At 41.8% G+C, this 15,421-nt stretch overlaps 1 protein-coding gene across 3 annotated transcripts in view; it reads right to left on the bottom strand.

Annotated features, from left to right (window-relative positions):
• Window positions 1-15,421, bottom strand: part of ARMH3 (armadillo like helical domain containing 3) — a 130,414-nt gene that overhangs the window by 92,187 nt on the left and 22,806 nt on the right. For all 3 annotated transcript variants that reach the window (XM_076338886.1, XM_076338885.1, XM_076338887.1), the window contains exons 13-18: window positions 14,787-14,862; window positions 11,983-12,076; window positions 7,030-7,131; window positions 3,020-3,078; window positions 1,574-1,639; window positions 394-463 (exon numbers count right to left, since the gene is read on the bottom strand). In XM_076338886.1, the coding sequence (XP_076195001.1) occupies window positions 394-463; window positions 1,574-1,639; window positions 3,020-3,078; window positions 7,030-7,131; window positions 11,983-12,076; window positions 14,787-14,862 (467 nt within the window). The remainder of the gene's footprint in view (window positions 1-393; window positions 464-1,573; window positions 1,640-3,019; window positions 3,079-7,029; window positions 7,132-11,982; window positions 12,077-14,786; window positions 14,863-15,421) is intronic.

Raw genomic sequence — 15,421 nt, 5'->3', positions numbered from 1 at the left:
TCTGTCCTTTCTGTAGGTTTGCCCTCATTATATCATCTAGAAAGTACTTGTGACCAACTGTTACTACACTTACCTAAAACTCTGAATTTATTTATCAACTGCTCTCCCTATTGTTACTTATTCAGGTAAAAGGAGGCCAACAGGCTTCTGCAAAACTTACTGTAAACGTATATAGGATTTCTTGCCACAGAGCAGCAATCTTGGATTTAATTTCTCTATGAGGCAGCCAGGTACAGAGATGGACAGTCCATTGCTGGAAGTATCTTTAGTACGTAACTGCCCTCCTTTTAAGCCCATCCACCCCTCCCCTTAATCCACAAATCTCATATTTCTATTGCAGAACAAAAGATGCTCGAGGAACCACAAGCACACACGTACTCAAACAATACTCACCAAGCACCGCACACACCAGCGGGCGACAGGGCAGGTTCTTGTCTGCTGCTTTCTTCCTATGTCTCATTGGCTTCAAACACACAAAGATGAAAAGAAGTCAGTAGAAGCCTGAAGTGACATTCTGTGTATTACTGTATTTTTCATGCAAATAGTACCATCAGCACAGGCTTCCCTTTGTCTTTTTCTCCAACTGCTATCTCACCTATATTAATCCTAAAGGCTGTGGCTGGAGCAAAATTGTGCCTGCTTTTCAGCATGCTGACCACTGGATTTTTGTTTCTCTAAGCTGTGTAACTGGAGGGCACTGTTATATGGCGGGGGGGGGGGGGGCGGGGAGAAGGAACAAAAACAAACAAACAAATAAAATCACACAGCAACTCCTCTCCCTTGGTTAACATACTGATTTGCTCCTGACCCAGAAGTCTGATCTGCAGTCTTAACAGCATGTGCAGTATTAAATGGCTTTGGTCTTTATTGTAACAGACCAGAAAGGCTAATTGAATGGCAAGTTTGTTGTTAAATGGGAATGACTAGCATCCTTGCAGTATGTTCACTATAAAGTAAGATGTTTGTTTCTGTCCTGGACTAGTGACACTTTCAAGTGCTGCTTCACTGTCAGATAAGGTGGAACTTGCCAGTACCACAAAGACAGAATGCATCAAGTTAGGATAACCGTTCAAGTTACTTGCAACTACAGAGCTTCACGAGCCAGGTAAGGACACTTCCTCCACAGATACCTATAGGAAAAAAGCTCTGGAAAAAATACTTTTCTCCTTGAAGGTGAGTCACCCCACCCAGGATGAAGCATAAGCCAAATTAGAGCACTCACTGTAACTCCAGCTGGCTATTAATATATCACGAGAGCTAATGCTGAAGATTAAGGCAGAACATTCTCTCTGCCACTGATTTCCTCAGATACTTCGTAACACACAGCTCCTCCCCAGCTACACAGGCCTCTGAATTCACTGACAGGGCAACCAGCTCTTTGTTCTTTGAAAGAGTGAGACATTCTGAGAGCGATTTCAAAATCATTCCCCAACTACTGCATTTCTCACAGTACTTCCACATGCCTTGCAATCTAGGTTAGATTGCTGTGACACAGTTTTCAACATACAGGGACTCAAATCCTCTGTGTTCTCATCCCAAAGAGAAAACAGACCATCTGGAGGAAGAGACTCACCATCCTGTGTAGGTTTACTCGAAAATTCATGTTGTCATCATGGAGAAAAGCATTAGCATACTGATCCTATTGAAAAGATCAAGAAAAGGGAGGACATATGAATAGCCAACCAAGTGCCCAACACCTTCCACTTGCCTCTCAAATCACATGTGTTTCAGTGTAAAACTCCCAACATACAGCTATAAGGTTAGAAAGCCACCTGTCACCTCCTCTTGTCCCCACCCATGTCTCCAGTCACACAAAAGTAAACCCCTCCTGATCCCAATTCCACTTTTAGTTAAGTCTGTGCTACTGCTTGTTTTGTTAGCAATTTCTTTTCCATTCTCCTCCTTTGCTCATCCGAACTCTGGACTGCACACACCACAGTGTCAAGATTTTAACAACTGCTGTATAACGCATGAGGTGGTTCTCCAGCACACAAGTTCCTGTGACTGTGTGGACAAAGATTTATATTGGCATTTTGATGGGCCCATCATGCCAGAAGTTACTGCAGCACTAGCACGCAGGTTTATCAGCTGTCCCACCCCTCAGAGAAAGCTGATTCCAAGACCAGCTCTAAAACAAAGTGATTCCTCCAGATAATGCACAGCCAGGTTGGGTAATAAATATACCCTCCCTTTAATACCAGAACCAAAACATGTCCCTGCTATATAGAAACAGAATTTTTTATCTTGTATTACTTATGCATTCACCTGAAGAACTCAAGTGCCAAAAACATTTAATTATAAATATTTGAAATGCAGATGATTAGCTTTCAGACTGCATCCTGAAGAAACATTATGTCAGAATCCTTACACTGGCTATCAACATCGCTGCTTTTTTGATTCTTTGTTAAGAATAAAAGGTCTTTACTTGCAAGCAAGCAAAATGCAAATGCCATGCAAACTCAGTCACCATTCAGGACATGTCAAAGCCATTAGTACATACTTCCCATGAGACAGGACCACATTCAGCCAGGACTGCTGATATAGCTCTGCGATACTGCTTTCTCACCCTACTACCAGATTTGCTACTTGTCTTGCTTGTAGGAACCTACAACCACACGGCTTTCTTTCAGACTCGTATCCTTCTTAGGCAGGAGGGATATGGCATGGCCCATGTTTACCATGAACAGCACAGAGCTGAAAGCCATTAGCATGTTACTCATCTAAAAGCCACACCACAAGGTCACTCAACAGCTAAGAGAGAAAAGGCTTAGGTTCACTCTTTTCTCTCTTCATCCCTGGGAGTTGACTAACCCAAATAGGATGATCCAATTTTCAAGTTTCAAGTCAATTTTAACAGTACTGCATCAGGTTTATTAGCAAAACGTTAAGTGCTTGAGGTCCTCACTACTCGGTACCACTGCGGATCTTTAGCTCCTGGTCAACAGGAGGCAGGGGATGTGCATGCAGATAGAGCCCTGTAACGCACCATCTGCTGAACAGTGTCACACAAGAAACCTACCTCTGCTATGCATGTCAGGATAATCAGACACAGCTTGCCACTGTGTAGTCGGTGCTCATCTGCAAAAAGGAAAAAACAAGTCCTGCATGAGCCACACAAGCCTAGCAATGCTGAAGAGTAAGATAGCTGTTACAGCAAGAGAAAAGCCCAGCCTTGGAGATTCTTCATACTCTTACTTCCTCCATGATAGCCAATAGTCTAACTACTCTCATTAAGCACTCACCCTCCAGCCTGACCACTAAATCCCACCAATTTTTCCACCAGTCTGCACCAACAGCAAAGTTTCTGATTTGAACCACCAGCACTGCAACTATCAGTGGGGCTTCTGTCTCATTCAGTTTTACTTCCACAGATATTCTAAATACTGGGGTTAGTCCCTGTCTTTCTGCGACAGCTGAGATGCACTTTTCCCTCTCTTAGACAAGATAGAAAGAAAAAGATCACCTTTGCTGTAGGTTATGAAACAAGCAGCAAAGCTTTGGTAGAGGCACAGCACAGTGTAGCAGAATGACTCCTGACATTATGCTCAAAGTCCTGAGTTTTAACCCCAATAGTGAGAGACACGACCTAGTTTGCTCTGTGCAAAATCATGAAAGAAGGAAGTCTGCAAACACTTAGCATTTTAAGCCAAAAGAGTTCCACCCTGATCACGTTCTGCAACTTGTTATTTATCTTCCAGTTTCAAGCAGCTTTTGCCCTGAATGACAATTGGAGGGCTGAAAGACTCACAAATAGAGAGGGACTAAGGCAGAAAAATGCAATTTTTATTTGGATTATTTAAAACTCTTCTCTCTCAATTTTAACCTTGAAATACCAAAAAAACAAGATACATACAGTCATAGAGTAACTTAGGATGGAAGATTCTATCACTTAGGGACATGGTTTAGTGGGCATGGTGGTGTTGGGTCGACGGTTGGACTCGATGATCTTAGAGGTCTTTTCCAACCTTAATGATTCTATGATTCTAAGAAACCTCTGGTCCAATCCTTGCTCAAAGCAGGGCCAGCTAAGGTCAGGTTGTTCAAGGCATTGTCCAATCAAGTTCATTGAAAAAAATCTTTGTTCTAAAAACCAAACTACTCACACCACAAACACCCAAAACCACAAAAACAAACAAACAAAAAAAAGCACAACAACATACCTATAACTAAATTCTGAGGAAGCTTAAAACTGCACATTCCTGAGACCTCCAATAGCTTCTCTAAAGCATAAGGCTACTAAACATGCCATCCCAGACATCTGCCTTAGAGTCAAACTTGGAGGAGAGGGAAACCTGAAACAGCCAGAGCACCTTCATATAAATCAGAAGACAGCATCAGCCAAAACTGCTTGCATCTTTGCAGGTCACTTTTACACACACTTTGCTAGTTAGTGTGTATATGGTAATCCATAAACATAGACAGAATGGGCTTAGCTAGCTGTTCTGTCTAGTTTGATGCCTCTTTTGTTTTCTTTTCTATGCTGCTGGGGGACAGATATTTACTAACAAGATGTGCCCTGAAGTGTGCCGATTTCATCTTGCTGCACTACGAAAGATGAAGAGGGATTTTAGAATGGGAGAGTTAAAAGTCTCTCCTATGTCTCCTCACCTCAGCCAAAATGTTTACATGAAAAGTTTTCTACTCCAGCAAAGCAGCAGAAATGGCCCCAAAGAACTCTGATGCACTGGAGCCTTGTTATTTTCCTGTTGTAAGGCCTCCCTGTATATTTTTGTAGGTGTTGCTACCACTTCTCTCTCTGGGGATCATGCTGTGAAGGCTCCTGTTTCATGCCAAGTACTCTGCCTTCAGCCAATGTGCTGTGAACACCATGCCATTTTCAGCAGTTATGGGGCAGCTATGCAGGCAGTTACTCGCACAGACACTTCATGCTTTCACAGCATCCTTCATTAAAGGAACAAAGCAGACCACTTCCTATGGGGAGGTACAGCAGTATGAACCCTATTTTACAGATGGGAAGAAATGATGCAGCGTTTTTATTTCTCCCGAGGCAGCTGCCTCTGACTGACACAAGAGAGAAAACGAGAGGAGGATCTAGCAAATGCAATCTGTTAAATTATGCTCTCTGGGACAGGACCGAAACAACTGTCTAGTCCTGGATGTGGAACAAACCAGTCTCTCCTCTTAGTCTTCCCACCTGTCTCAAGACACATGGAGTAAATTAGAGTTATTCATTCTTCTTCTCTTGTTGCTATATTGGTGTCACATGCTTGGTCTTACACAAGAAGAAAAAAAGTTAGGCAGGGCCCCACCTATCATCAAAATATAAGGACAGGAATATACCCACTAGAATTAATAAGCACTGGTTTGGAAGGCACACTTTTTTTTTTAAACGATCAGTCAGTGGAGCTCATTGCCACGTACTACCAAGGCGGCAAGGAGATTAAGTCTATAAGTCACACAAATTTCAAATGTTATACAAGCTAGAACCAAAGTAAAGAAAGAAACATCAACTCCTGTCTCATACCAGAATAAAAACTTATCTCTCGCTGGCTTGTTTAGCAAGGAATCCCCTCTATCAGATTTCACTCCATCTGAAACTAATCCAGTTTGGCAGTTCCTGAGGCCCTATGCAGACCTTCCATATTACGGTGACTAGTAAGTGCAGAAGTTAAATTGAAACACATAAAATTGTTCCATCAGAGACTTGGATCAGCAAGAGAGACCCTGAGAAAAGCAAATGAGAATGATGAGAGAGCTGGCAAGCCCTCCTCATGTGTGCAATCTATAAGAAGTGATTGAGCAAAGATTGAGATGGTTTAGCTTAAAGACAAAAGCAAGAGGAAACATGAAAGCAGACTTCAAATATATAAGGGCTGTCACAAAGAAGAAAGAAATAATCCGTTCTCAGCATCTATCTTGGAGAAGACAACTAGTAATTAATTTAAGTCACAGCAAAGAATTTAGGATGCACATGAAGCTTTGTCACAATAAGGGTAGTTAAACACTGGAATGGATAGTCTAAAAATGATGCTCCACTATCAGAGTGTCTTCATCCAACCTGCTAGCAACATCTCTGAGAAAAGATACAGGTAAACCTGATTCTGCCTTGGTTTTGAGGGGTGCGCTAGATATTTTCTTGAAGTCCCTTTTGGTCCTAATTTCAATTATTCACTTTTTCCTCAGCTAGCTTGCATACCGAACAAGACAGCCAGGTACTATTTCACTGCAAGCTAGTAGGTACAAGGAAACTCTCCTGCCTGCTCTCTTATTCAGTGCCAAGCATTCATGAAGTTCAATAATCGATGTATCATAGCTCTGCAGCTATCTTCCTAGTTTTGTTCAGTTGTTACATCTAACTTAACAGCACAAGTTGGTAATAGGCTGAAATACGTTACGAAGATCACTTGTTATATTCACACTATGGTCCTGCCCATACAACCACTGGGCAAACCAGCACCCTTGGGTACCTTGAGCAGGAGATGAAGCAATACTTCAACTCCAGCAAGCTGAAATTAACCCCCACAAAACTATCAGGAGAAACAAAAAGCACAATATGGAAATATATCTTCTCAGGCAAATTACTGCCAGTACAGTGTAAGTTACTGCTGTCCTCTTTATAATTAGAGCTGCCTGTTTAACCAGCAAGTACCAAAGGACAAAGGAAATATTTCCTCCTAATGCTGAGCTTTGCCTCCTGTGTCAGCTTCTAAATGTTCTTAAAAATGCAATTCTTTGGTACATGACTTCCCCTCTCTGACAGACAGTTGGGAATCAGATATGCTCACACTTCCTGCATAGGGAGAGGTTTGGTTATTAGGTACTACTATTATTATTACATTCTTTCCATATTTGACTTCTGTCCTGCCAGCATCAGGTCTCTCCTAGTCTCATAACTCTTATCTCGCAGTAAGAAATCATTTCATTTTCTCAAAAGGTGGAACCTTCAGTCCTCTAAAGGGACTCCAGTTACCTTCTATTTCTGGAGTCACTAGACACGTTCTTATGCCCTTCTGACTTCAAGAAGCACTGCTTGCTGCATCCACAGCTGCATCAACAGAATTTATTTACCTTTTGTGTCCTGCATCACAATCGAGCTGTACTTCAAGAAGGTTATCAGCAGGTTGCTAGTTTGCACATCAGCATCCAAAGGCAGCTCTGCAGAGCTTATAACTGGAACAAAGCAGATAAGACACGTTTACCCTCCACAAATACAAGAGATAACAATACAGAGAACCAAGTCACAGACTCACAGATCGGGGATAGGATCAGCTTATTTGCAGGGTCACCTGATCTCCTCCTCCTTCATGACCGCCCAGCAAAGATTTTGTTTTGAAGACTGGTACCACTACTCCCTCAGAGACCACTTCTCCTGCTCTAAGTATAGGTTGTGGTACCCAGCAAAGTGATACCCTTTTCTGTCCTGCCCCCCGCCTCCCACCCCGAGGGAGATCAGCCTGCTATTTTAGCATTCATCAACATTCCCAACCTAGGGAGCTCAAGATATGCTCACCGATATCCAATTAGTTCTTACAACCAACACAACTAACATTCACACCATTCTCAGTTTGGAAAGAAACACGCCCAGCAAAGACCCTTCTCAGTTCCAGCAATTTTGGAATTTCAGTTGCAAAAGGTCCACATCAATTCCGTTCTTCCCTCCCAACAACAGCCTCTCTTGCAGAAGCAACACAGAAGACAGTAATGTAACAATTATTGCATGACCAAAATGGTAGAAAAGAGAGGTAGAAAGAGCAGCTTTATAAAAAGCCAAGAAGCAGAAGCAATCATAGCTTGTGCTAGAGAAATCACAACACAGCAGGGAGCAGAAATGTACTTTCCATACCTGCAGTTCATTGGCATTTCTCTAGGATACATTCCTTGTTACCACCAGTTGTACTTTTGACACCTTAACACTGGACATCATCTGCCTAAGGCTTTACAAGAAGCTATCTCAATCACTCAGCTAATTGCACAATGTGCCTCCTGCTCGCTCCCCATGTACCATCTGAAGCACTGAGTTTATGAGCTGTCAAACCTCTATCATGTGACTGAGCCACATTTTTACTGATGACTGAGCCTGAGCTGTCAGCAAGGGCCATTCTCAGCCTCCTCATTCAGAAATGCTTTACAAGAAATATTGAAGCAAGGGGAAAAGATAAGTGGGGAAAAATACAGCATGCGTTTACCTACAGATCCTGCCAGGTAAGTCTGATATCGTTTAAGATAAATTAGCTCAGACAAAAAATACCCCAAAAAAACCCAAAACTGATGGAGTTAGTCTAAGAGGACTTCAGTAAAGCATTTAATATAGTTATGTATGAAAAATTAAGAGTGAAGCAGATAGGTGGGAACAAATACAGAAATTTGAAGTATATCGAAGATCTGGCAAAGCAGAAACAATTGAAGAAATTATTAGTCTAGGAAGAAGTTACTACTTGAATTCCTTAGGTGTCAGTTTAGGGAACAGTTTTCTTTTTTGTAAGTGACCTGGGCACAAGAAACAGTTGTTTACTAATGAATCTGCTAATGGTAGAAAGTTGGGTTATGTAAACACAGAGGAATATCAGACTGCGCGCAAAGAACGGGATAAAAACACAGACCAGATAATAAATACAAGATGAAATTCAACAGTACAAGCCACAAGGTCAGGAATTCAGGGATTTATTTCCATGGCAAGCTGAGAGCTCACCAGCTGCAAACAAAACGTTGTGATACCATGCATGGTACCCTATCAGATCACAATGATGACTTACCAGCACAAAGCACTGAAGAGTAAGTGTCGTCCTACAACATATCCAGAAATGCACTTCCAGCAGAGACGGGAACACAGTAATGCCCTGCACAAGATGCTGGTGAGACCTTGTCTCGAACACTGTGCATAATTATGCTGATGCCATGTTAAAAGGGGATGAACTCACACTTGAACAAATTTAGAGAAAGGCTAGTAGGTTGATCAGAGGAACAGAGTGCCCTTCTCATGAGACAGCAAAATACACAGGCAAGTAACCCACTGCATGAAGAGCTATCTGTGTTCCAAAGTAAGGTTAACGTCATGATAAATGGGTATAAACTGACAAGAAATGCAGGTTGGAAAGTTATAGAAATCTTCAAGGAACAAGATGCTGAAACGGCCTCCCAACAGGAATTATTGGGAAACAAATTTAACAAACTAAGACAGAGCTTGATAAATTTAAGGGATTCTATGATGATGTGCCCGCAAGCACGAGGCACTAGATTCAAGGAGTCAAGGGGATCTTTTCCAGCCCTACGTGCCTGTCCTGACATGACAATAACACTACTGTTCTGGCTGCCTAGGAGCTCAAACTTGCAGGAGGTCATAGGTGGCTTGAATTACGATTGCCAGAAGGCCCTCTTCTCAAGCTATAAAGATAACCTAAGATAAAGCTCCCTTTGCACTGGAAACAGATCTGCAGACCACTAGGACACACATCTTAAGAACTGTATTATCTCTTTTCCATCTATCCTCAGGAATGCTCAAGGCTTTTCTCACTCTTGAGGAAAGAAAAGGGTATTTATGATGAGATTGGGCCTTGCAAGAAGTGAGGAATTACTACGTCTGATTTTTGGATGGCTAGGTTTGGGGCTCTGAGGGGAAGTGATTTGATCCTGTAACACAACTGTATCCTGGTTCAGAGAAAAGTCTGCTTTAACAAACAATGCCTTTCATAATTCAAGCCTTATATCTCATAACGCTGTAATGAGGCAAGTAAGATTTATTTACCCCTGGAACTGGGGCAAGCACAGGCACAGAAGGATGAAGGAGACGAACCAACAGTAAAATGCAGGATTCTTTAAACTGAGTACTGAGAGGCCCAGAGCACAGCAAAGGTTCTCATGGAGCTCAGGCTTATACAATCACCTTGAATACAAAATTGTAGCCCTTGGAAACAATAGGCCAAATAGATCAATGTAACCTCGCTGTTCGAGTCGCTTCAAAGAAATGATGATAATGGGGCTTTCAGCTTCTAAAGGCTGCACTTCCCCAAGCATGAGCTGGTTTAGTCCATTCAGTCTTGAAGCTCTGGGGCTCCTGACACATTGCTAACATGCCCAGTCTGTTGGCAACGTCTATGCAATGAGACTGGAAGCTTTTTCACCCCCAATATTATGAATAGCTCAAAGATTTAGCTAAAAGTCTGAAAAATGTATTTATATCCCCAGTGGGTCCTTCTGGAGCTGTTACAATGAATGCAGTGAATGAATATTTAACAACAGTAAGCAAACTGACATTTAGATAACTATGGTGACAGGCACACTTGATTTACATATTATGGATCAACAGTTTCTAGCAAAAGTCTCATTTAAAAAAAAAAAAGAAGAAATCACTCTGAAGAGCACATCACTGCTTATCCTGGTTCATGCTACAGACCTTGATTTTTTTAACAGACATTTTTAAACTTTAAAAAGCTTTAATTCACATTATAGGCTAACAGAGAAATTTCAAACCAGAATTTGAACCCATTTTTAATCCCAGTCAGCATAAAAAAAAGTGCCTGAAACCCGTAGATGGATTTCTACATGTTGCTGTAACTTGAAGAGAGCTCAACTACACTTTTTTTAAACGCAGGAAAAAGAAGAAAGCAATCTTTTCATTCCAAAGCCAAAAAGCCTCTTGCTAACTCCCAGCCATAGGCAAATTTTACAGCTGAGTTGCAAGACCTTAGAAAATGAGGAAAATTCTGACATACCTTTAAAATAACAGCAATACCAAAGTACCACCACTCAAATTAAACCAAGCCAAGGTCCTCAAAAAAAAGAAAGTCACTGAGAGTAGGGATCAGCAAGGTCACAGCAAATAGAAATAAAGAATGCTTCCCGATGTAATTGCTGCACATTAAGATCAGCTCCTCTCCTTAAACTTAGTAACCTTACAAGCGGCGAGAAGCCTCAAGCTTCACAAGATCACTGCCTCTGCTGAAAGCAGGATGGAGTTTTTGTTTTGCTTTTGTTTCTTGGTAAATTAAAAAAAGAGAGTGCAAGCAAGCTGCAGATGTAGGTAAGCATAAATTCTGTCAGTTGTATAATATGGTGTGTGGGCGGATACATTTGCAATGAACATGTTGAACAGAAGCCCACAAAATGCCCGTCCTTCTACATTTTATGTTATATGCACAGGGAGACTTGAGACATAGGGGGCTTTTTAACTGAAGCTTTTGATATCCATGGTAACCAGATAGAATTCATCCACAAGGAGGATCATCCTTAACTAGGATATCAAATGACCTGAATAGCTGATATAACTGAGTAACCCAGGCTGCTTTTCCCCAGAAATATTTCCAAACTGTGTTCTATTCAAACTGACTCCATTCCTTCCTTAAACACTTTCTTCAGATCTAGAGGATGTCATTAAAAGTATGTGACAAAAGCCATTTGATTTCTTCTCTTAAACTAGGCTATATCTATCCATACCTTAAACAGAAAGGGTTTTATTTTAGATTATTTCAAAGCGTATTTATGTGGACACGTAACATCTCATTTAGAAGAAAGATCTCGGGGCAAGCAGTCATTTACAAAGCCTATCAGAGAAAAGGCAACAAGAGGGAGGAATACCTCCACATCCAGCTTGGATTCAAATCCCAATTAATTCAAAGCTGGGGACAAGTGCATTAATGACAAGCAGGAATCCACTGCGATTCTCTGTAAATCTGTTCCAATGACAAATAATTCCAGGCAAAGAACCTGACACTAGAAATATTCCTAAGTAAAAGCCTACATAGAATAACTAATGGGCTGGGTGTATCTTCATGCAGATACTGGGACAGTACTGTTTTCAGAAGGAATATAAGCATAATTTCATTGAGCAATATACAAGGCAAAACAGAAATAAATTCAAGTCAAAGAATCTTGCTCATGTTTAGTAAGGCAAGCCACTCCAGGAAGAGACCACCAGGTTACATCTGCTCCAGACAGACCTCATTAGTTGCCATCTTGAGAAAATGCTTTGCTAGTTATTTTACAGTTTTTAATTGTTTTTCCCCAGGAGATCATTACATTTCTTACCATCTGAAGAAGGCGGGGTAGTTCCAAGTGGAGTGACAGGTGTCGTTGGAATTGGGCTTGTTGGTGTTGTCATCAGCCCCATTTCAGGATGGCTCTAACAGAAAACACAAATGCCCATACATACACAGGTCAACAGCTTCCCTAGGCACTAGTCATACAGAGCACTACTTGTGCTGTTCCACGCTCTCACACAATAGACATGACTAATGAAGTCTCAAGAAACTTCAACCTCTCCTCCAAAAAGCAAGGCTAGGCTTCCTGACCTTGGACGTCTACAATTAAACTGTACATCAATTTCCTTACTCCACAAAACATACATATAAATCAGAAAGTGCTGGCTGTCCCCAGCAGACAGATAACATGCCCTTCCTCAGTGCAGAATGGGAAAAGGTACGCAGAAGCCTACACTGCTTATAGCTCCCGATTCCCCCCAAAACAACCCAAGGGTGTGCATTTGAAGTCTTTCTCCAAGATCCTTTACTTCTCTTTCCAAAAGCAAATTCTCATCGCTCCTGCCCTCCACCTGTTCATATTCAAAGATGATGGCAATTTATTACTTCCCTGTCTCACTATAAAGCCCAGGCACTGCAGGAAAAGAGTGCATAACATAACACAACACTATCATTATCGATCCTCTCAGCTTCCATCAGTCGGTTTCTCTCCCCATTTCATCTTTGCCAATATTTGCCTGCCTAATTACTGCTTTGACTTTATTCTTTGTAAGCTTCTGGATCCATCCACACTGGTGAGACTGTAGGCAATCTGCCATGCTATTTTAAGTCTGGCTGCCAAGCAAAGTGTCCATTTCATAGGGCAAGTTTTGCATAAATGTATCATTTGCCTTAATATATCATCACAATTTCAAACTAAAAGAAAGGGATACAGAACTGCTGATTTGACATTAGTTCCATAGGATTTTTCACATGCGGATATCCTCCACATTGTCTTTGAATATCTCGTTTTATGAGCAACTATAAATGCATGTATTTTATAGGAAGCACAGACACATATACCACAATTCAAAGACAATTTTAAATCATTACAGATACTGATTTAAACTTTAAAATACAATTTTCCATTGAAAATCTTACATAAAACAGGTTTGCTTCCATAGATTTTGCTATGGTGTTTACCCTTCTTTTCCCCAAACACTAACCGTCAGTTGAGAGATAATAGTGCCACCTAGCAGCAAAAACTGAGGACCAACAAGTATACCAAAACCTTAATGCTTCAGGCATCAACACAACTGTATCCCTGCTCTTCCTTTGCGCCCACACAGCAGCAGGTAGTCATTCATGCAGTCCCTAGCAATGGACACCAACTTAGACAAGAGCATCCACCAACTTTTATGAGTTTTTTTCCAAAGGACAGCATTACCTACCTTGCCTTCTCTTAAATGAAGGATTACAGACAATCCACCCAAGAACATCAGGCCTCCACTTCAATTAAACCCACTGATCAGTGGCCACTTCAGCTATCACTTTCACAAATAACTAGTTTATTCTTTTATTTTTAATTTAAGAGCTTTTACTCTAGTCGCTCTTTTCCTGCCCTACTCTTTTCCCTGCCAAAGGCCTCTCTTCCCTCAGGGATATCTTGACCACAGAAAGGCCTGAGTTGGTATTACACAGAACTGAAAGAGCAGAAATCTCTCACAAGTGGTAGGAATGAATAACCTGGGAAAAGAGAGGCAGGGAACCTCAGCAAATTAACCACCCATGGAACAGAAGCTTTCTTCAGAGGCAGTAGATGTGCCTATCAGACCTCTTCCATCACCTCTACTGTCAGGAGTCCCCAAAGGTCTCCTCCGCCATGCCAAGTGTCTAGCCTGTGATGTATGGCTACACTCTTGAAGACCTGAAATAACTGGGGAAAGGTGTTAACTGTTTTGCTGATGTCATTTTTCTCACAGATTACCAACAGTACTTACAAACCAAAATTAAAAGCCTAAACCTGAAGGTTTTCCTAAACACATCACGCTATCCTTCCAGCCAGCCACAGCACGATCACCGGATCAGACAGGCTCGTTACCTGTCTCCCAGCAATTACCACCTTTGCAAACTCACACAGTGTTTAGAAAAGCATCCAGAGGTTTGTGATCAGAGGCATGGAGCAGCCCACTGCTTCTCAGAAGGCTGCCATAGCTGTTTCTTCACCATAAACAGCACAAGGAGGAGTACTATGCTCTGGCAGCAGTCTCCCAAGCAAAAGGGGTTGGGCTCTCCAAGGAAGTTTGAACACAAAATAGTATTTGAAACAACAGTCATCACATGTCGATTAGTCCCTAAGCAAAGGATAACCAAACAGACAACAACATGCAGTCTGTGCACACCCAGACAGGACAATTCATCCAACTTTGGAGCTGGATCAGCCTCTTTCCCTCAACTCTAACTTAACAAGAGCACGAATTGCTCTGATAGCTGCAGCAGTCTTATCCCTACCAGTCCACCCACTCCATCTCCCCCTAAAGGCAGTATCAATAGGGCACAGAAGGCACTCCACGCAGCCCTTCCCATTCAGTGGGGAAAATGGCTCATTCCAACATGAGCTGTGCCCTGAAAACTTTACTCATTTTCTGGCAAGGCAGGAAGCATTTCCTAGAAGTATAATAAACCCAGGCCCTGGCCCGCTTCTGATCTTTCATACTCATCTACACCTATGACAAGTACGGGGGGGGGGGGGGGGGGAGGGGGGACGACACAACCAAACCAAACCACTTATCTTTTCACGGATTCCATTTCTGACTCTCTAATTTCAAAGACACCCACTACAAAGAAATGGGCAAACATGGCACTGAAACTCACTTGTGCCAGAACTGTGATGAAATTCCGGTTTAAGTGAACAGCTTCATAGAGAGCCAGAAGGATTGCTTCATTCGTTCTGTGGAAAGAATACCGGCAAAAGCACAGTTAGTTAATGGCTAACACCAGATCAGAATCTCAAGAGAAGAGTTTTTCAGAAGCATGGCCCATCTGAAAAAATGAATTTTTTTTTCAACTATATAAAACTCTGCCTCTGCAATCCAGTTGTTCTTCCGAGTATTAGTAGCACCTAGCAATCCATAAAAATAGCTATTTTTAGAGCTCAACTAGTCTTTGTTCCTCTCCTGCTGAAGGTCCCCCTCGTTGCTCAAACTGTTTTCCTTTTAAAGTCCTTTCTTTTAAGGGCAGAGGTTCCTATAGACACCACAAACCCTCATATTTATCACTTGCCCCCTTGATTTAGAAAACATTTTGTTGGGGACAAGAGTGCACGAACCATCACTTCCCATCTGCCACCTCCAACATGGCTATTATATGTTAAAAATACCTCACAAAAACCACAGTTGGGTTTTTTTGGTTTGTTTGTTTGGGTTTTTTTATACACTTCATCACAAGCAATTCAGCTGTGGCTCCTCTTGCTGCACCCTCCTCACTTAAGTAAGGATCCATTGTTTGCA

The sequence above is a fragment of the Aptenodytes patagonicus genome, chromosome 5 (genome assembly GCF_965638725.1).
Source record: "Aptenodytes patagonicus chromosome 5, bAptPat1.pri.cur, whole genome shotgun sequence".
In the NCBI taxonomy this organism is placed as follows: Eukaryota; Metazoa; Chordata; class Aves; order Sphenisciformes; family Spheniscidae; genus Aptenodytes; species Aptenodytes patagonicus.
The sequence above is the reverse complement of the archived record's forward strand: the minus strand, read 5'-3'. Positions and strand labels throughout refer to the sequence as shown.